Source organism: Struthio camelus, chromosome 3 (assembly GCF_040807025.1).
Source record: "Struthio camelus isolate bStrCam1 chromosome 3, bStrCam1.hap1, whole genome shotgun sequence".
NCBI classification, from domain to species: Eukaryota; Metazoa; Chordata; class Aves; order Struthioniformes; family Struthionidae; genus Struthio; species Struthio camelus.
Genome location: NC_090944.1, coordinates 121,866,385 through 121,889,747, shown reverse-complemented (window position 1 = coordinate 121,889,747; position 23,363 = coordinate 121,866,385). Strand labels below are relative to the sequence as shown.

Sequence of the window (23,363 nt, the reverse complement as noted above, 5' to 3'; positions counted from 1 at the left end):
TATATCTGTCATATAAGTTTTACGGGGGGAAATTCTGTCTCTAAAGAGATATTTGGAAAAAAGAGGTATTTGGAAATGTCTCTAAAAAAATGGAAAAAATCCATTTGAAAAAAATCCATTTGGTTCCACAAGATTCACTGGTCTTTTAATTGTAGGCTGTAAAGTATAAATTATGATTCTATAATTCTAATAATTAGAATCCCTATGAAACTCGGTATCATTTAGGATGGATCAAGTCATAGTCAAGCAAAATAGGAAATGGCTTTAAGGGTATTTTGATTACATAGGGACTGATAGACTTAATCTTAACATAGTACAAAAATAGTACATGATCCCTTTAAGCCCATTTCCTATTCTGTTATGCAAAAAAGAGAACAGTGAGCATTGCATTAGGTGTAATAAAGTCCACTTGAGATTTGTTTTTTTTTTTTAAAAAAAGAATCAGCCATCTAAGTAAAGTCTGTCTCTCCCAAACTTGCACATAAACAACTTCCCTCTGTGCAAGGGAGAAATGTACTCTTTTTGTGAACATTTCTCCTTAGGCAACTTTTAAGGATTAGCTCATCAGATTCATATACAATATGTAAAGAACTATATAGCAATCAGCTTATATACAGTTCTTTTTACAGAATGCCTAGCGACAAGCAATCCTGAGCATGCAGGATGCATGTTATTTGAACCAACATCTCTCACCTCGCTCTCATTTTTGAGTGAATCCCTGAGTTTACAAAAACTAAGACCGAAATCATAGTAGACATTTTCACTCATAATACACGCTCGCCCCTTTCTCCTGATGTTAATCTCAATGTTGACCTAAGTGTATCTGCAGTATGAAAGGACGGTTCATTTCACGTGCCTGACAGACAATTTGATTTTGTGAATTTGCAGGTCTGAAGAACACACTGAAGTGATTTAAGGGTACATAAAAACGACATTTCAGCCATGGTATTTTCTGATTAACATAGGAAGCAATTTCTAGTGGTGTACGGCCATATAAAGAGACTAATTTACAAACCTAACACAAAATAGAAATCGTTTGACATTAATATGTCAACCTGTTATCATTTAGAGACTATACATCTCTCAACACAGCTGCGAAGCCTTTCAGGTCCATAAAAATGGCATGAAGGGAGCACTCTCCATAATCTTCTTGGCTAGACAAAAGCTCAGTAGCAACCTGATTAACAACTTGAAATTTAAGAAAAATCTATTGCAAACAAAGACCACAAAACACTACCTCTTCTGCTGACGTTAGCTGAAGGTGAAGTCATGACAAAGCACAGATCAAATTGCCAACAAAATCTCAGCTTTGACCAGCCAATAGTTCTGGTCATTTGATCTCAGTGAAAAAAAAGATAAGTTTCAGGCCATGTTTAAGGGAAAATGGGAAGAGGAGGTGCAGCACTTTATTCACGATGTTTGCAAGTCGCTGTAGGAAATAAGGAAATAAGGAAATAAGGTGCTTGCATTCATATTTTCCTTTTCTTCTCCTAGTTAAACACTACTTTCTGCATGTGTTTGTTTCTATCTTCCTTAAAGCTGTCTCTCCAAATTCAGACTACATAATTTCAACCTGACCTTAACTCTGTTGCTAGTCTAGTTATAGCAAACAGTATTTCAGTCCAAACAGTGACATTATATCAAGAAGCCTGATTTGTAAGCAATAGAATCTTGGGAAAAACTTAAAACGGTTTTGCTAAACATGAAAACAACATTTATTTTTATCAACATAAAAATAGGATTGATACACATCCAGCTCCAGCTCTCAGTAGACTAAAAGACTCAAAAGGATAGACACTGAATCACTGTATTGTTTAGCAAATCAAGGCCCAAGGTCAGGACACTGTTGCTTTGACAATAATTCTGTCCTCCACTAAAATCCATTATGTTGTCTAACAGGCAAGCATCTTCTAAGGACTATTAAGAACAACAGTTCATCATAATATAAATATTAAAACACAAAAACTGTTTGTGAAATGTTATCTGGTTTTTGAAAAACTACAATCAGTGCTGATAAGTAGGCATTGTAGTACTTACCATCACGATAGGTACTGAAAGCTCACAAAAATCTGTTCAGTACACAAGGAACAAAGAGGAGGTGAAGCTAATTATGAAAGTTCACTTCTAATAACAAGGAGGTTATAAACAAACTGCAAAGAAAATAAGAGTGTTTGATACCAAGGATACTTTGTACAGAGGTTATGCTGCTTCCATACGAGATCCAGAAGAATTAATAACTCCTAAAGCAATACTCTATAAAAACATTCCTGCTGTTTGCAGTCCTTGAATTGGAGGCTTATTACTTACTCTGCACTTGCAAGTCCTCTCTTTGATCCAAAACTGACATTGATAATGTAATCTAGAATCATTTTAATTTATTTTTATAACATCTCATTTTGTCCAAAAGAGATGAAAAGAACAAAACAGCTACTGTATTAAGGCTTTATTAGTGATTTTTTTTTTATGTTAGTAATTCCCTTCTTAGAGAGATTTTCTATTTTTTTCAGGAAATTGCGAAAAAAATACTGTTTTTTCCTTGAGAAAAAGGTATTTGTCTGTACCAAACAAAGTAATTACATTTCTACCTTAAAAGCTGCTTGTCTTATACCTGGAAATCTTTTCTAATCAGAACTTACTCAAGAAAAAGAAACGTCCTATCAATAACGGACATCAATATACTGTTTCTGAGATTTTTCATGTTCTTTTGCATTTTTGACAATGGACATTAGTGGAAATACATGCTTTAATAAACGAAAGATTTTAAAACTTTTCGTACTAATGAGAAAGCTATCTTTATGCCTTGGTACATGCAAGCATTTACTTTAATGTTATTGAAAAATCTGTCCAGATTTAAATATGGTTTAGAGTAAATACTCACCCCAAGAAAATTTTGCTTTTTAACAGGAATAATATATTTTTGCACTTGTGAAATTGTTCACTGCAAAATCTATTAGCAGATGACACATTATAAAGAACTGCAGTTACAACTTTTTCTTCATGGACTATAAAATTATTATGGAAGGTTATTTTAATGACTTATGGGCAGTTATTACTACTATAAAGTACATCCAGATAGTTTGTTGCTTAGCTTTCTTCATATTTTCACAAAGCTAATCATCTAGCCTGCAAACTCCGGCAGAAAGGGGGAAAAAAAACCCAACCCCAAACTAAAATCTACCATACTTACTATCGATACTTTTGTTGACACCATTCAGGAAATCCATAGACTCAAAATAAAATCACAGTCCTTTTTCTCCTTTCAGAATATAGCCTCTTAATCCAAATAATATCAGAGAAGTTAAAATTTAGTCCATTCATCTGGCAAATGTTTCCCTCTGTTTCATAAACATGCATATCACAGAGAAAAATTGTTCAATTTAAGGGCTCTTGCATGATTAGAGTGTAAAAAATCATCATAGAAATATAGTTTTCTCTCAGACTTAATAATAATGTCCATAATGTAATCTATTACGTCCCCATAAAACAAGGGTTTAACAAAATCAATTGTGTTGTAAGCAGTCAGTAAATACAGTTAATTGCCTAGGAGGATTATAAAATAGAAATTATTGTAGTATGAACAATTATGTTCAGAGAGTCTAACCGCAGGTTGGAAGTAAAATGTCAAGAAAATTATAGAGCGGACAAGGAGGAAAAGATGTGGCAGCTTATCACAAATGCTGGTTCAAAACTTCTATAGCTACTGCCAATAAAATAACCCAGCTAGAATAATTCATTACTACTGGTAGGTAATCTCTGTGTATTTAGAATCTGGAGAATCCTTCCTTTTTTAATACTCTAGTTAAAAGTTATACCATATGGGAAGGACAAAAATATACAGTAGTGTATATGATGACTTTTTACACAAAGATAATTAATCATCACATTTCACTAATAAATTATCAAGCGCTTGCAAGCTGTCCACAATCTTTTTCATCTAAGTTGCATATTTTATAATGGTGGAATAACATTTTAAAAAGTTTGAATAGGCACTTACTGGAATTACAGTTAATCCTGATACAGTCTAGATGGGGAAGAATAGATGAAAAATGAAAATTTATCCTTCAAGGTAATAGCTGCAGACATCCAATAAAATCACAGTCCACCCTTCCGGGGACAGACACATGCAAATATGGCCACTCCATATCATCAGTCTTTACATACTGTTATAACCCAGATATACTGCGATAAGTCTTTGTAAATAGAAACGACAAATAGGGTAAAAATGGCCAATTTCAAACAAAGCTACATGGTGACAAATCTAAGCGAAAAATTAGGATTAAATGTCAAAGATGCTTAATTGAGGCAGGTTGCAACTTTCTCCCCATCTGTGAAAGAACAGGTAATTCCTCTCAATGCAATTACAAAGTGCTCCGTCACAATGGGTCATAGAGCAAACCAGGCTACAATCAGACATCTTGGACCACTCTTGTATAGTATACCTCAAAGGCTGGTCTTTAAAAACTAGAAAGCAAAATACAAAGCACATTTCCCAGGCTGATAAATACGGTTGTGTGCTTTTACATTGTTTTTGAAGTACAGGATTAGTAAAGGAACACTGACTATCCTTAAAGCTACGTTAACAGAGAGAAAATAATAATATGTTTGGAAACACTGATAATAAGAGAACGCTGTCTCTTTTCAGATTACTTGCTGGCCTGACTTTCAAAATTTTGGTAGGTGGGGGGAATAAACAATATTGCGAAAGCATGGATTTCTTTACTTCCTTGAGCCATAGCAGTAGGCAAAACATGACAGAGGGTGGTACTCTGTACATAAAAAGAATGACCTGATCTGTACTAGGATATTAGCCTAGGCTACCTGCCTTTATTACTGAAAAAAAAAAAGATTTATTTGCAACACTGATTGGTACAGGCACTACTGTTTTATACCTTTGAGGAACATATATAACATTAAACCTAGATTTTGTTTCCATATAGCTGAGTTTGCCATGTGTCGTCAACCGCATCAGAAAAGTGGTTGCAAACAGCCAAGGACCAGCATCTGCACATCCCCTTTTACAGAAAGCTTTCCTGAAGGAGGCTCCACGGTGCCGTTTCACAATTCAGAGTAGTCAGCAGTTTGCTGTAACCCTAGCTGGCCACTAGAGGGGACTGGAAGAGAGGACTACAAAAGGAAACTCCTTGGTTCTCTCACTCTCAAGACTTACTATCCCTTCCAAAATCTACATACCACGACAGCATTCAGCGATAGACGTTTATAAAAAGTGGGGAGCGAAGGGAGTTTTTTTTTTTTTATGTTTTCCGGAAATTTTATCTTCGATTAAAATAATAAAAATATTTATTAGCCTTTAAAAATATCATTTAATTCACGTCATTGAACGTGCATTTTCTTAAGCGTACTTATATGCTCTTTCAGGTCCTGAGTTGGTTTTAATTATAAGCAAGGCAAAATGCTTTAAAACTTCATTTTTACTAGAGAACACCATAACCTAACACTTTGTTAATTATATTTCAAACCAGGAAACCACATTTTTTTCTGTAAAAGGGCTCGTGCCTCTTCTGTTCGCATGGCTGTTTGCTAAGGGCCGCAGTCTTTGGGCATTGAAGGGTTGTGTTATCTTTTGATACTACCAAAATACCACTACGGAACTGTTTAAAAAATAGAAGATGGATTTACTATAGATTTGACAGCTAAAAAAAGGAGACCAATAAATCCATCAGTGGAAATCATGCTTAACTGAAACATTTTCCGTTTTAAAACCAGTAAAGCTTGGATACATATGCACACTGTACATTAACTGATGCAACTAAAACTAAACTGACATATATATGCTGTTGCTGCTTGTATGCTTAAATTGTGGAATTGCTAAGGTGGAGAAGTTATGGAGAAAGCCCAAGCTTCCACAAAGCAGAAAAATAATTTAACCTAAAAACACCACTGATGAACTAGTCTTCTCTTTTTAGAATACACAATAGTACAAAAATATTGTGATGGATTATGTTAAGACTATATAAAGAATACAAAAACGCAAAACCAAAATAATGAAGTATAATAATGGGCATGTATTTATGTGTGCATGTACATATGCAAATGCTGCATAGATGTGTGTTTATGTATCATTTCCATTTACTTTTAACGTTAAAACAGGCTGTTTCTTAAATGTTTGCAAGCAAAAAGAAAAATGTAAGAAAAATGTTAATTTCTTGGAGGAAGAGTTTGTTACCTAGGTTGACCGTTAGTTTAACCCGTCCTGCATCCAACTCTAAACGAAGGGTATCTGCAGATTCCCTAGAAGTAGTTGCCATTAAAATGCCATAAGCTCGCTGAGACCTGAACCGTAAAGAAACATCTTCTGCCTCTGTATGCATCACAACAGGGAGCTGTATTTTCATAAACATACTTCCATCATAGCTTAAAATTGTTGCCTCTGAAAACATAAAGGAGAAAAATCAGTTATTAAGTGAGTATAATACGTTTCTTGAAACTGCTTAAAGAGAAGATGGTAAACCATATCCACTGAGTATGACACTGAAGAGTTACATATGACAATTATTAACGGGAAACATAGCAAAGTTGATCAGAAGTCACAAATCTCTGATTTAGTTTTGCTTTTAAGTGGGCTATTTTGGTGCTTGTTAAAGAAACTTAATTGCTCTGTCTCTTAATGAACCAACCATCCACATCTGCATCTTCAGGCAGATGTGCAAAATCACATGTAAATAAATGATTGCAAGACTGGGCTCATACTATGTAAAATAGGTCACAGCAAGTAACAGCTATTCAGGTAAACATTGTAGCACCTTAAAAGGTCATATCTGACGATCATTCACTTAGGTAATTACCTTAGGATATTTTATATCCTAAGATGCAAGGATAAGTAAAAACCTGTAAGGATTGCAACTACCAAGGTAAGTACGATTATCATTCGGTTAGTAAAAAGAAGGCTCAAAGCAGTAGCATGAAACAGGTAAAGAATCCCCTGTGTGGTCTGGATGGAGCACAGACTGCATGGTACAGCGGAATCAAAAAGCAATGCACAAACATTATGACAGCTTCAACAAGAGAATCAAGACTGAATTTGGTACACTGAGGGTAAGATTTTAAAAAAACCTGAGATAAGCAAATAACTGTCAGCTCCAAACATTACAGAAAACCCTCCCTGAGAGTATCTCGGGCACAGAACGGTTACAAGCTCTTAGACCCTGGAGTGATCAGTCACAAGGCTGCTCTCCCAGCCTCAGGAACCTTAACAAGAGAGGCAGCAGAACGGCAGCACTTTTGCTTGCAGGGAGGCACAGCAGTTCCTAGAAAGCGAAGGCCACATCTGTTTCTGGATTAGTAGGGAGTCCTTTCTGAAGGATCGTCAAGCGCTGCTGCCAAATAGCCAACACAATCTTTGAAAACAGGTCTGTAGGCCTACAGATAGCTGTGCACCATCAAGAAAAAGTTGAACACAGCACATACTTTACCCAAAGTCAGGTCAGTAGACAGACTGCCAGGAATTCTGGTGGGGTCAATAGTAACACACTGAATGAACCATACTATACAACTAAAACCACTGTCTGAGTGACAAAACATCAGAAAATGTCCCCCATTTTATGCACATCTAATTGTTTAACTAGCACTAATTACTAGAGACCTTTAAAATTTTGTCACCTGTCTCCTACATTCTTTAACAAATTTAAAAATTGGTAAGCTTGGAAATTGGTGATGTGTTGGATGATGAGGGTTAAACAGGAAGTGACAAATAATCTTGGTCCTTTCTATTTAGACTGAAGAAGATATAATCCTGAGAATACCTCATTCCACTGAGGAGAAAAAAAAAAAAAACTAGTTATTTACCAGATGATAGGTCAAATGAGTCACAAGCAAAAAGACAAGATAATAGAGAACATTTAGGGGAAGCCACAGAAAGTGTGAATTATTAGCTATTTACTGCATTCACAAAAAAAGAGGGGAAAAAAGAGCTATAATTATAAATTTATAAGTATTATGAGTTTGAAATGCTATTTTCTTGTGCAAAAACCAGCTTGAAATTCAATGCATTGTGTATTGTACCATTTCTCTCTTGCAGGCTTTTCCCAGGCAATCTCTACAGTCAGAATGCTCTTTACCAGGCAGTTGCACATTCAATGCGGCTCGTTAAGGCTCTAGGTGGGGAATTTGAGGGATCATAATTTTTACTGTTCGGTCTACCACATTGTCTTGGTCAAGTAATGAATTTACCTGCTCAGCGTTTTAATTTGCCCTGGTAAAATGGAGATAATTCTCTGTATCAAAGGAGTGTTGTGGTCTTATATTCAATAACATTTTCAAGGAATTCAGATACTACTAATACTGTGTTTAATCAATATCTCAGCTAAAATAGCGGAAGAATTGGGTTTTTTTGCTTTCTGTTTCTTTTTTTCCTAGCATCAATACATAAGATGTTAGGGGTTGTCAATACAATTTCCATTACGTATCTTGTAAATATTTAAAGATATATAAGCTCACTAAGATTTTCAGACTACACAGTCCATGAAAGGACGAAAATGATAGATGCTTTGTTCACTGACAATTCTAACCTTCTCAGATACAATTTTTGCGGAAAATTTGACGCTGGGAGAAAGGGATTACTAATACTTAGAGTGAAAGTCATTAGATATGAGAGGTTATGAAGAACATGTTTACAGGTTTGATTATTTCTAACCATGCAGATAACTATTTTCAACATAATCTAAATCTACAATTTTTCTGTGAAGGAGACTAAATGCTTAACACTCACTAACCTGATGAGAGATTTCTAGTCAAAAAGTTTTCAGTGGGAAATGGTTTTGGTTTTTTTGATTACTGAGCGATTGAGTGGCTGAACGGATGGGTAGGGGGAGGCTCTCAATTCATTCCAATATCTAGATGCCTAGTCTGTGCACAAAAAGCTCCAAAGACCTTTGTCAGGGTCAAGATGATTTAGGTGATTAAAGTGGTGCAGGATAAAAATTTTCAAGTTACATGCTAATATTAGTGAAAATCAAAGATATTTTATATTATGTATTAAAAACAGATATATTAATCCCATTCAAGTTTTTAATAACTGGCCAAATTAACAGCAGTCAACAACATAAGGAGGCTACTGTTTTTATCATCAGAAGATAATTTGTTGAAGAAAGTTGTCAGGAACCAGCACTAGTATTTTTCTCTGGCTTTCCTATAATTATTTGGTTTTTCAGAGAATTACAGAAAAAGGAGAGAAGGAATTGTCTTAATTTGATCAGAGATGACCTGTGAGTATTTTACATCATGGTGAACAGACCTGGCGTGATTAGATACCCAGTCTTCCTAAACTATACTGTGCCGGTTATTTTCGAAACAGATGTTCCAAGAACAGACCAAGGAGACTGAGCAGAAGATCAAATGATTTAAAAGCTTTGGGACTTGATGCCAGCTGCTCTCCGAATGGGGAGCTCCAAATCACAGGCATTCTAGGATGTAAAGGTATGGTGGGAAAACTCATCAAAGAATTGGCACGAAGAAGGGATGATTTGATCAAAGAAGGGTTTGAGCTGCCCTGATAGCCATTACTGAAGAGCAGTGACACTACACGTTCCTGGAAAAAGCATCACTAGGAAGATCTTCTGTTGTTAGATCATTACTACATGATCACTACATTATCAAAGTTGAATGATCTTCTATCAATACGGTGCTCCTCTCTAAGAACGGCATTCTGCGTTTTGCTATGCGAACCGCCACTTTAGCTCAACATCTGTTCAACTCAACTCAGCATTGTTCCCAACTCTGCCCATTTCCATGTTGAGTTGGTCTTGATGGGACAGAAGCACGCAGACCAAAGGCAAGACACCTTTGACAGCGAGTCACACAGTTAGTCAGTTCTCTTCCCCCGCACTGGTGTCTTTCTTGTAATTCCTTGTGGCTATGCCCTATTATTACCCTATCATAATGTTTGGTGCAATACTTTTTAACGTAAGATGCCCTGGAGAACTACACTTTTCAGATTATGAGAAAGTATGTTTTCCAGATAAAATGCAAAGGATGTGTTTTGACTTTCTTCTCATTAACTAGAAATTGTATTTCAACTGTTTAATGCAATTGTTTCCATCTTGCAGCTACTCCAGTTGTTCAGAATGGGTTGTTAATTTGCAAGGCCTGTTTAGTAAGATGGTGACGTGGACTATGAGAGGCAGCTTGGGTTAGGTCGATTATGCAAACCTCAAAGGAATACTCTGACTAAAAGAGCGTATTCATTTCTGTCCCTTTTACGTAACTCAAAGTCCGTAAGACCAAGTTTCTATTTTGTGTACATCCTTTTATGGCATATGGAGAGCCTAATAGTGTGCTTACGTGCTGGATAGCTTGAGGCAATATAATATCTTACTACTTTCTACAAGATGCTATGTATTAGTAGTCACACATGTTAAATGAAAGAATTGCCACACGTTACGTTTTTGAATCCCAGATCTGTTTAGGGTTTGGAGTTTGGTCGGTTTTCTTTTTTTCTTTTTCCTCTTTGGATCATCTAATTCCGGGGCAGGGAGAGGGGGCGTCACCTTGCTCAGAAATCTACACTGACAACTCTTTTAATATTGGGGTTGACAAAGAGTATTCCCCCTCACCGCCCTGTTCAACTTCTCCACACTGATTATTAGGTTAAGTGCTAGTAGAGCAAAAGTTTAACACCGAATGTGTTATTCCTTAAAAGGAATCACAATCTCCAAGGCAAGGAATAACAATTTTACTAGTATTACAGTGTGGGAAGCACAGCATTGAAAAGAGAAAGAATAAAAAAACCTTATCAAACATTAACAACAGTTTCTGATGCAGCAAATAAATGCATGTAGTGAGTTATTCACCAGAAGTAAACAGTAACATATCATTCAGAGCTTAATAAAATGATTATATATATTCTTTCTAAGATATTTTTATGAACTTGACATTAAAAAACTTTTGGTTCTTCTGTGCTAAAAAAACACAGACACACTTAAACACACATGGAAGTGTTCCCCCTCTATGTTTTTGTTCAACTTGCTTTGGATGAAAACCTCCAGTGCTGGATTCTCTTCTTCCATATACAGATACTGACTAAATCAGCGCTACACCTATCACCAGGGTTGTGCCAGAGTAATACTGATATGACAGGAGAGTCAGGATCTTAATTTTCACTTGGGTTCAGATTATCTAAATTGCTGAAGAGACGGAGGCACCTACTCTTTGGGAGCCTTCCCCACACCTGTTTCTACCTTCAGAGATGCTCAGCCAGATAATTTACGGGGAGAAACTGTATTTTCCAACAGTTTGTATTTCAGATAAAGAACACTGCATATGGAAACCAAGGAGATATCATTCTCCAATTCACACCTCATTGAAATTATAGTATAAGAAGTATGGACTGAGCATTTAAATTTCAACAGTGTTCTCCATTTTAAGTTTTATAATCAAGCTTATGTCATTTGTAATATCCTATTATTCCTCCTTTCTGCTTTTGCACATTGAATCTATATCAATAAATTAAACAGGATCTTGTTTCACTTGGACTCTATCTGGTGCCTGTAAAGTCCTAAAACAGAATTATCATGTCCTGCTTTTTCAGTCTCAAAGTGTCTGAAATAATATTAAGTCTGTGTTGCAGCCCACAGAGCCATTTTTAAAGCACGGAATTATCCTCGTTGTGTACTGCCTCCCAAATCACACACAAACTTTGCCTCAGAAAGTGAGAGATGGCACATCCAGAGCCAGGCCTGGAAGTACGGGAACAAGATGGATCAGCAGCGAGCAAGGTTCAGGTTTGCTCTCTGACCTGGTTTTATTTACCAGTATAGGGACAACAACAAAGTCCTGCCCTGAAAACACTGACTGATATATGTCATTACACTCCTGCAAATTGTGTGAGATTATTTGAGTTTATCAATGACTACTGATTCAAACTCAAAATTTTTTTTTTTTTGTTCTGTTCATTTGTGTACACAGTACTGAGCCAAGCACTCTTTGCATAAAATTTCCTCTGGCAGTTACTTTAATCCGTCCGTGCTCATCTGGGCCCAACTCAGCACCTTTGTTAAGTCACGAGGAACCGTTCCATCAATATGATGGAAACAATTGTTGATATGCTGTTGATATGTTGATAATTATTATACAGTACGTGAAGAGAAGGTAAATGATTCATTGAAATTTCTGCAAATGAAGATATCATTCTGTCTTATTTATTTATTTTAGTCCAATGGCATTACTTCTGGACTGAGGTCCTAAACCACTCTGTAAAGGTGCTAGAACCTGCCTCCTGAGGACTAATTAGCCTAAGTCACAGTTGGATTTTCTGTAATAATATTTTAAAGCTAACGCATGACTCTTCATACAATCTATCATCCTGTCACCTGTATTTTTGTTTTACTTCAAAACAACCGGAGAAAATGCAAAGGAATGGAAGCTACAATTCTTTATTTAATGTATATGTGTGCGTATGCAAGTGTGTGTGCGTGCACAACTGTGTACATGTGAACAGATACACTCTTTCTAAATTATTTTCTCCTCCTCAGAAGTGTCACTTTCATAAATCTTCCTTTGCCTGCCTACTTTTTCCTCATCATTATCTTTGATAAATTTGCTCTTGTGCACTGTTCCTAGTTGTCCAGTCAAAGCATACACCTGCAGAACACTTTGCGAGAGGCAGTTACACTGTGATCCACAACAAAAACAAGAGGACGCCAAATTATATTGCTGTGACAGCTTTCTATCTATCTGCTATAGTTCCTATAATCTACTAAAGCCAATCCACAGATTATACTGATGTTTTCCTTTACTCAGAATCAAGAATAATTTGTAATGGAAGAAAAACTACACAAATGTACAAAAATATTTAGTATTCTGAAATCAAAATAGAACTGAGTTCTGTTCCATGCACTGGTAAACTGGTAACAATTATTTCAGATATCGCACTGTAAAGTATGTGATACATACACGTACGGGTTTCAGTGCTCCTGGTTTAGGGGAAACAGCTTGGAAAATAAAAGGTATTAAAATATAACTATATACTTTTGTTTACTGTTAATATGTTAATCACTGAAAATTAAACACCCCCAGTTGTTTAATCTCTAATATTTTATTCTAAAATGATTTCCTGCTTTGTAAAATTGTATTGTTTGTTGAAATGAACATATTTCTATTTTACTTTAATTGCTTTGAAGAACTATAATTATGTCGTTTATATCACCAAGTACAATAGTTTATCAGTTACTGCACATGGGTAGTAGTTATAATAACTCTGTGTGGTAAGACGCCAACACATTGCTTTCAGAATCCCAAAAGCTGTAATCATATTAATGCGTGACCATTTGGGATATGAGTATTACTAGGAGGAGAACTCCTTTCAGCGCAGTTTCCTCTGGATAGGGAAACCCATGAGTAGGAGATGATCCCATACTGTGTGAGCTGCCACACAGATTTCTGTTGGACAAGAACCAAATGTTATTGTAGAGAAGCCAATAACAACACCATATGACCGTCATTCCCGTTAGGCAACAATCGTTGCGCTGGGAAATTAAGCTCTGTAATGGAAGATACCTGAAAATAAAATACGGGAGATAGAGACTCAAAGGCTTCTGCATAAAATGGTACCACCTGTTAAATACGTTCATGGGAAATTGCTAAGACAACACTTGCTTTTAAGTTCCTCTTTGCAGATCTGCATGTGTTTTTCTCCCTGTCTCTTAACGTACGTGCTTCCCAGCTCTTCCTGACTTGAAGAGTCACGCAACACTTGAAGAGAACGCAAGTCCTATTTTTATTCTGCCATATGCAATAGCAGAATTTTGCCACAGGGTGGTACACCATACATGCTTAACTGAAGGCTTTTGTAACGCAACAGACAGTTCGGTTATGCCCTCTGCCAGCTTCACTCCACCAGGAACGGAACAATCTGGAGATATCAAAATCTCCAAAGGCTTTTATCTTCCAAAAATAAAATAAAAAGAAATCAGAAAAGACTAAGAATCTTCTTGCACATGCTAATAATATGATATTAATTCTACATAAATGCAAACACCTATTTATATACATGTTAAACATTCATCAAGGTTTTATTTTTAAAGAATATATTTTTATTTTATCTTATTACCGAGAAAAAAGAATCAAACTAGAAAAATAACTTTAGCTGCTAGCCAATAAACTTGAAGTTTAGATTTCGGCTTGAAGGGAAGCTATACTAACTGTCAATTGCAATGTGAGACTTAACAGAATATAATTTCTGGCATTTAAACATTTCCTGTTCCAACAAGAATAAACATAAAAACCTAAAACTTTTTTTTTTTTTTTATACTGCTGTCCTACTTACATTAACTGTTTTATTAGCATATTCTGTAACTTCAAATGGAAGTACAGAATTCTTCCTGTAAGCTGTAAACTTCTGTCTACCTCGCCACTATGCACCTTTTTAATGAAATAAATAGGTGTTTGTCAACTTTACCTTACCTTTTCTAGACAAGAGGAATACTCAGTAACTTAAGATGAGTGGAAAATATATTTACTTGGGAAGTAAGAACTTCAAAAAATTCTTAAGGAATAAATATAGATTGATAGAATGCTCCCTTTGCTCTGATTCATAACGGAAGTTCTGGTCATGAATTTCAGTGATGCTATGGAACTTAAAAATAAATTTAATTTAATTATAGGTCATATTGATTCAAAGGAATGGAGAATGGGATCTCAGTTTGGAGCTAGCATGGATAACTTAGTAACATAATAATAATTGAAGTAACTTTATGATTTCACAAAGCTATTCATAACTCAGCAACGTATGATGACAAAAGGAGAGAGGTTTTCCAAGGCACATATATAACAACTCGTGGTCATGGCCAATAACACTCTTTATGCAGCTGAAAAATTTGCCCAAGCTCTTTCCTATTGAGTTACTTCTTCAAATCTGGAGCAGGACTCCACTTTACATCAAGTGAAATCAAGGATGCTTTTTCTGCTTCAAAAAATTAATGGAAATTTACCAATTTTAATCATTGTACAGGATTCTATAAAGCAGAAATGTAGCCATCTCATGGAACCTACCTCTCTCGCACGATCTGCCAAGGTACCCTGTACCAGAGCAATCACAAACGTATCTGTTCCAGCCATCCCTGCATACACCATTGTTTTTACATGGGTTGCTAAGGCATGGTTTTGCAGTTTCTCTTGAGCATGAGGGTTTTACTCCAGCTGTACTCTGAATTTCAGCCATCTGTCGAATATCTTTGCTTTGACCATCAATAAATAAATCTCTAATGCAGCCGACGTATCCATAATTGAGAAGTGCTGTCCACACCTCTGTTGGGAAGACTAAGCCTGCTTTATTTTCTGGTAAGCCTCCAAGATACAAGTCATCATCCAAGTCAAGGATTTCACTTTCTCCCGGTGCAGTATACGGGGTACGTAATGTGTTCACAGATATGGTCCCTGGGAAGAAATAACAACAAAATGCATGATTTTCTAGATATTTAAGCGAATTTTTGTACTGCTGGTTTATTCATTAGTCTACTTTCCAAATTAACTTTCGGCAAATGGAGCATAGGTGACACAAATGAAACACAGGTATTCTATTTGCAGTTACACAACAATACATACATTTCATTTTTTTTAAATACCATGTAGTATATGCACTGTCAGGAGGTGAACAATGTACAAACATCTATGCAAAATACTGCATGGTCACAATATAAAAAGTCAAAATAACCTTACCCGTCTTAGGTGGGGGGAAATTGCATTTCAGAGTTATTTTCAAAAATATCCTGCTGATGCAACGCAAACTCTCTCTGTACTACCTCATAAGTGATCCAAAGCATTAAGGTTGAGATTTCACTGATAGGTTGTAACCTGGGAAGCAAATGTGTGTCTTTGCTTTGGATCCAAAGACACAGTATTTTAAAAGATTCTCACCACTCTCAGGGGGCTTTGGATAAGACTTTTTGTTTCTTTTTTTTTGTTGTTTTGTTTTTCTTTACGTGCCGGAGGAAAATACTCTCATCAGCTACCAGGCATGCAATCATTAAGAAGATAGTGATGTGCTCCTAGAGGGAAAAAATCAATGCTTTGACACTTACCTCAACATGTGTGCATGTTACAAAGAGAGGGAAAGAGGGAGGATATAGAATCTCAGGAAATAAGAAATATTTATTTCTGCTTAAGTTAAAAAAAAATAAATAATATTAAACCTAAATAAAGTTCTGCTTCTACAAAGCGTCTGAAAAAAGACAGCAAAGATTTCCTTGAAAAACTAGACAAGCAACTGTAAAAATTCTCTTTGCTGTACTTTTTAAAAGTAAGGAGGAATCCAACTTTTACTGTTGGAACAGGCAGGAAACTAGATATACTACAAAGAATCATAGACCAAAGTTTTGTCAAACACAATCTATTTTATTTACCAAGTAAAATCAATTGAGAAAGGAATTTTTACATAGATGTGCTCTTCATCATGCTAAATGGATGTAAAAGCAAGTAAACTATAGCTTAAAATAACTAGATTAATTTAATGTACACATTATGCAACAGTGTGTTATCCACTAGACAAACTTTTGAATTTGTATTAATGATGACAAGACACTAAAAAATGTTTACATTTTGACCTTCAACTTTATTAATCAGTTGTATCAAACAAGCATACCTGTGAATGATCTATTAAACTAAGAGCATTAACTTTTGTGAGAGCATCCTAGGTACCAAGAAGAATTGTTTATTGGAAATAGATTAATTTTCCTTTAAAAAAAAAAAACTCTACAAATATAAACCATACTTGTGCTCGCTCCCACTTGTTTAGGACCAAATGCTTTAAATTATGTTCAAACAGCACTTGCACCCACACATATTAACTCAGCTGCAGAACCACATAGATGTTACACAGCCTCCAGTCCCAAGTTCAGGCATCCGCCCAGTGCTGTTTTCTGCTGGGTAACCAAACTATTCATGATGCTAGAAGACACCTAAGGCTCCATTTCTATTAAAAATCACCCACACCTTGATAGCTTTCAATCATAGGAAAAGAAAGGTGGATCTCAGCCAGTGTAGCTAAGACAAAAACATGGAGGTCCAACAAGCAAGTTCTGCAAGCACAGAAGACTGAAGGAAGGTGAATGATAGAGGGAACTGTAATCACCACTACACTCGGGTGACTGGAGATTACAGTAATAGACTGAAGCAGGAAAATTTTCTTCTGCATGTCATAAAGCATTACTGTGGAGAAAGCTCCAGTATTTGAACAGACAGTAACAATCTTGTTAAAGAAATGAACCTCCATTCCCTTCCCCCCAGCCCTCCCCCCCAAAGACATTGCATAAAATATGCTTTGGGAGAAGTCTTCTGAAATCTCAGGGAAATTGTTCCTGAATAGAAAAACATAACAGGCAACAGATCTTCTACGCACCTTTTCCATGTTTTGGAAGGCCAGGAAAACCTGTATTCCCCAGAAGAACTATCTCCAGATTACTGCTGGACATATCAATGCCACTTCAGTTGAGCTCTGGGAAATTACTGTACGTACAAACCCTACTCATGCAATTATTGGGTATCTTTATTTCTTTTAATCCTTTTCATTGAGAACTAAACTAAGTCAAAGAGCACCTGCAGTGGACTCACAGCTTGCATAACCTGCCCTGGCTCGACTGTTATGTAGGAGCTGGACCAAAATACCATATAAACACATTGGCTAGACTAAGAACTATGTGCCACAAATAATCTTTAGTTTAGCTAACCTTAGGGAAGCCACGCACAGGCACCAGGACTTTCATGCTATCGGCTGCTAAGTATCCTGGTTCCTGGCTGAACTTTAATAGGAGGCCAGGACAATCACGAAACCATCACTTCTGTTGTTACTCAAATTACTCCGTTCGTAGCTAGCTCTGATAGGTAATGCAAACTCCATCTACTGACGACTTTTTAAGTGTAGGCTACGTTTACCCAAGCATCTGGAATCAGATGAAAAAATCCACAACTGACAGTTCTTTGAAATATCCTTAAACAAAAAGCAAAACTAAATAAGTTCATACAATAATGGCTTACAGAAAATAAGGCGTCTATAAATACCTTTGGATCCACAGCGCATCCAGAGCTGTGACACTGAGGCAGAGTGCGCTATTTCGTCTAGCATGAAAATTTATTGAAAACCCTAACATATTTGCTTGACGAAAAATTTTAAATCCTACTGACATCCATCTCAGATTGGATCCTATGACAATAAAGGAATCTCCTACAGAACCCTGGGATAGAAACACACCCTTCGCTTGATTTCATTCCTATTTTAGGGGGAATTATACAGAGATTAAAAAGGATTGTTCTGTCAAATTACCAGTGCACTCCAGTGTATTTGGATATTTCTAATTTGTGGAGAAACATCATTTTTTCCAGGGAACGAGGGAAAAAAATGATTTCCTTTTGAGGAAAAGGAAAACTAATGGAGCATAAATATGTCATATTAGGCCAGCAGAGGAAAAGGTTAATAATTTGTCCTTTAGAGAAGACTTAACATCAACTCCTCTTACACCAGAATTGTCAGGTTGGATAAGATGGAGAAGAACATAACACATCTCTTTTAATAAAATAACACAAAGACAACAGAATATGAAGATTCAGATTCAGAGGATGCAAAAGGAAGTTTTCAATGGAATGAGAAAACTATAACTTCAAATTGCAGCATTTCTGTAGTAAGGATCAGCCTTTTTGTTACAGGATTGCACAGTACCCAGCACAATGCACTCATAACCAGATCAGTGTTAATACTATTTCTTTGAAAAGAGCAACATCAAGACAGTAATGTCTGCCAAGTAATAGGCAGCTTCCTCAAAAGCCTTTTTAATATTCAAAGTAAGAAATATTGTCTGTATTTTTGTCAAAAAAAGAAAGAAATAGGAAAACAATATTTTGTTTGCCCTATCTGAAAGAAGAGAAAAGGAAAGACTGAGTGAAAGACAGGGTGGCGTGGGCTGATTTATGTAGTCCAGAAACTCATGGTCTAACTCGAAAAACTGGTAGCTTTTCTAGTCTTCAGAAACTAGACATAAATATAAGGGTCCTGCAATGACCTGGGGGTGCTCTGATTCTACAGCATTCCACCTGAGAGCAAACTACGATTCGAGCCTTATGTAAGATAATTAGTTAGCAGGTGATTCTTCAAAAAGGAACTGGTAGTTCCACTAAGACAAGGACAAGCAATGGTATGAGTCAATAACAACATACATTTGAGAAAACAGGGAAAAATAATATTGGGATGTATACAGAAGACTACCCTACTAGTTTACTGAGCGTTAGTAAGGTTTAGCTCGAACTCAGAAAGACGCAGATCAGCTGAGGAGATTCCAGAGGAGAGGAACGAGAATGATCAGTGTCCCATGTATGTCACAGAACGTGACATTTAAAGATAGGAAGCAACTGGGGTTTCTTACTCTGGGAAAACAAAACTGAAGACTGACATGGCACCAGCATTCAAATAATTAAAAGGTAGAGCTATGACAGGAGAAAAACACGGGCTGCTTTCTGTGCCTGCTGCGGACAAGGAAAGAAAGGACAAAATGGATGGGTTTACATATAGAAAGATTTAACTTAGGTAACATGAGGAAAAAAAAGGATGTTTCCAGCAGTAAGGTCAATGAAGGATGGGAAAGAACTGCCTGGAGAAGTTGTAGAGTGTCCATTGCTGGAGGTATCTCAATAAATATCTGTCAAGACTGATACAAGTACGTTATCTTCACCTGTAGTTAGGAGAGATAAGACTCCTAGGAGGATCTCTCAAAATCATTCCATTTCAATTTTTCTATGAATTGATGAAGCAAACTTTTCGTAAGTGAAAAACAGTTCACATTTATTCATGAACAGGATCACTGTAACCATTTCCTTTAAAATGTAGGATAAACCCAGTATTTCAGATATGTAAACTATTAACGTTTGTTGAAATAGAAACATGTAAACCTGGCAATTCTTGAAAGGCTGGAAAGGTAGAGGAGCTTAAGCTCTTATATATGTAAAAAAAGAACTTCTAACAACAGTGCATGTACTGGCTATCCAGAAAGTGCTACTTGCGGTGAGAGAGTGATTATAGTAACACTCTAATTATGTACTACTCAAGAGAGAATTACTTTCCTTCTGCAATTTCTGGTATTTGAGCCGAAACGCTAACTTTAGCTCAAAATTTTAGTGACTTCTTAGCCCTTAAATGCTGCTTACCTATGAATAACTGCTGGTACAATCTGTTTTACACTGTCATATACCTTTGGAGGCTGACAAGAATGGTAAATTTCCGTTATGATTTCACTGGGTAATGATGATTTCCAAAGGATGAATGGCAGTTTAGTGAAGAAAAAAAAAAAAAAACTCATAAGGTTATCGTTGAATACGGCAAACAGTTTAACAAAATTTTAAACAACACTCAAGCCTCAGAAAACAGTTATTAACCTAACTGTGTTGCAACAAACACTGTGAGCAAAGACCTTTGCAGCTGTTTCATGCTTTTTTTCCTATTTCTTTTACTGCAGAGTTGGCAGTACTGTTAACAGCAGAACAGACAAACATTTCCCTTAGGTATAAGTTAATGAGCCTCTTCAATCATATTCATTATCTCAGCAATTTAGTTTTTCGTAAGTCTGTGTATAAGAAACTAAGACATTTCTAAACCTTATCTCGCCAGTTCTGATCGGTTAAGTATGAAGATTTTAACTGCAGCTGCTGCAACTATTCTGATCTCTATGCTTACTTTTTTTGGCCTATTCAGTTGCTTTCTGTGTGTAATGAAACAGTTACAGTTGCTTACTAACATATGGTGAAAAATCTAAGAAGAGAGTAAGGTATTCTAGGTACAGCTCACTCCGTGCGTGCCAAGGCAGAATATAACTGCTGTGATCAGAACGGTGACCACGGCATTACAGCTGATGGCCAAGCTGGGGCACATGCAAAGCAGCTCCGAAGCCACTACCTGTTGCAGGAACTCACAATAGTCACGAATACTGGTCGGGAACTCAGCTTACATGCAGACAGGACAGAGGAACTGATGCCAGCTTGTGTCCTCCACCACATGCCCAGCAAAAGAGACAGACTGTCAAAGAAGGTACCTTCTGAAACCTTTCCCTACTTAACGCAGGGAAATAGGAGCTTAGGAGCTACTGCTCATTTAAGATCTGTTTTGCAGGTAAGGACGCACTCAAATAAGGTCTCACGGGCAGCACAACGATATTGTAGGGTGAAAACCAACTTATGCAAGAATAGTAGGTTAAAGTTCCATCAGCAAAAGGAAGTCAAACGGCACCCTCTCTTCCCTCTTCATCGTACCTCCCCAAATTCCAGGTGATCGGCAGAAGAACGGAAACGAGCATATGGTGCAGTATAAATTACTACTGACTAGAGCCTGAATACAATTAATAAAATGTGATCTTTCTAAATCTCATTCCTTACACCTTCTCCTGCTACCCTCAGTAGGGCCAGGACAAAGTCAGCAGTTGAGAGCGGATGTTCCCTGGGACTGAGAGTCAGAAAGACAGCAAAGAAGGTAAAATAAACCAAGTACTTGCTGATCCAGCTAATGCTAAAGTCAAGTAAATTAGTAAAGCTCCTTGAGAAATGTCACAGCTTTCTATTGTCTGAGAGAATGACTCCATATTGGATTTGAAGGCCAGGGATAAAAGGTTGCAACACTTCATCAGAAAAAAAATCAGGCTACTTGAGCTGCTTGTTCATTAACAGCAGATTTTTTCTTTATACTTGGCAAGAATATGGGAAGTATTTTACTAGCAACAATAAGAAAGTCTCAGAAAAGGCTTTTTTTTTAATATATACATCAGGTACATTCATTCACTTGTATAAAAACTCAGATTGTAAGCATGTGAAAAGTGACTATACTCATATGATTTCCAGTATATTTGTTTTTTGATAGAGAAACAAATTTAAAGGCTTTTCATAATAATAAAGTGCATTTTACTATTCATGGAAAAAATATAATAGATCAATCTGCTTAAGTGATAAAGGAATAATCTAAACTATAACATACCAGTACTTCCAGTTTTCAGGGAAAAAAAAGTCTTAATTGTTAGGCAGATATGCTACTTGGTTAAATCTGATGGCCTTACATATGATTCAGCCAGTATTCCCATCAATAACAGCACTGTCTAAACCTGGAATCAGTGCTTCTCCTACTGCAAAATATTACCAAATGTGTTAAACTCACAGGAAATTTTTCATGGTGAATGAAAATTCAGTTGGACAATGCATATGCCTACATATCCATGCTTGGTAACAGTTTAATGTTTTAAGGTAAATAGGTGCTATGGTCATAGTTCTCAAGAGGAAAGGGTTAAATAAAATTCACCTGGATAATAAGGTTCATCAGTGTAATTTAAAAAATTGTTTAATTTTGACCACTTATAACGCTACTTAAAAATATGCAGGGTTAAACCTTTACAAATAATACTCTGCCTTCAGATACATATTCCTTCCTAAACTTAATCTGCATTCCCGCAGAAATCCATTAACATTTTTAAAGATTTAAATAAAACACATCTTAAACATTCTTAACAGCAGTTGTGAGCCACAGTTTTTGTGAAGCAACGAAAGTACAAGCCTTACCTTTAAATACAACAATTATTATGCATTTCTTTTCTTTATAGTTGTGTTGACTTTGAATGTAAGAATAAACTTTGCTTTCAGTAATGTCCCATGGGCATGATTATGACAGGATTTACTGCTTCACATGAACCACTGATACAGAACTTAAGAAGTAAAACTGAAATGAAGATTGTAGTGTAAATAACATAGCCACTGGACATTCAGTCATAATGGAGGTTTTTGAGATTTTTTTTTTTAACCTCAAGAACATAACCAACTGGCATATCATAATCAGAAAATCAAATTCTCCACAATTAGAATTTCAACCTGCATAACCCAGGAATCACTTTTTTAGGTTTTTTTTTTTTTTTAATAATCCTAGAGTAGAATGATCAATTGAATTTGGTTCGATTTTCACCATGGATTTGACTGAAATCTTCTATTTAAAGCTGCACTTACATTATTTGATTTGAAATCTTGTTTGTGACTATAATTGACTTTTAAGGACCACAAATCAAGCATATCACATCTGAAAACCGAAGGCAGAAAAAAGAGAGACCATGTCTGAAAAATCTGAAAGTTTCAGAAAGCAATTATAAATGCAAGTCATGAAAAAGGAGTCACCAGAAGGAAGGAGGAGAAAAAAAAATCCAGAATCCAAAAGAAAAGGAGTTTAGGTTTTCCACACACAACTTCAGAGCATACAAAGCTTCAGACTGGATACTCATGTCAATCGTAATATTCTTTGAGGTACTGAATTACATTCAGTATGTGTTTTTTTTTGTTTTCCCCTTCCAAATCTTGGCATAAACTACAGAAAAGATACCACACAACAGATCTGAGAACAGTCCTCTAAC

The 23,363-nt window shown here is 36.2% G+C and overlaps 1 protein-coding gene across 33 annotated transcripts in view; it reads right to left on the bottom strand.

Annotated features, from left to right (window-relative positions):
• NRXN1 (neurexin 1) overlaps positions 1 to 23,363 on the bottom strand; it is a 726,764-nt gene that overhangs the window by 407,366 nt on the left and 296,035 nt on the right. For 23 of the 33 annotated variants that reach the window (XM_068939986.1, XM_068939987.1, XM_068940005.1 and 20 more), the window contains 3 exons: positions 15,004 to 15,387; positions 6,185 to 6,388; positions 3,995 to 4,021 (listed from right to left, as the gene is read on the bottom strand). In XM_068939986.1, the coding sequence (XP_068796087.1) occupies positions 3,995 to 4,021; positions 6,185 to 6,388; positions 15,004 to 15,387 (615 nt within the window). The remainder of the gene's footprint in view (positions 1 to 3,994; positions 4,022 to 6,184; positions 6,389 to 15,003; positions 15,388 to 23,363) is intronic. The other 10 variants (XM_068939992.1, XM_068940002.1, XM_068940006.1 and 7 more) reach the window with 1 other exon arrangement.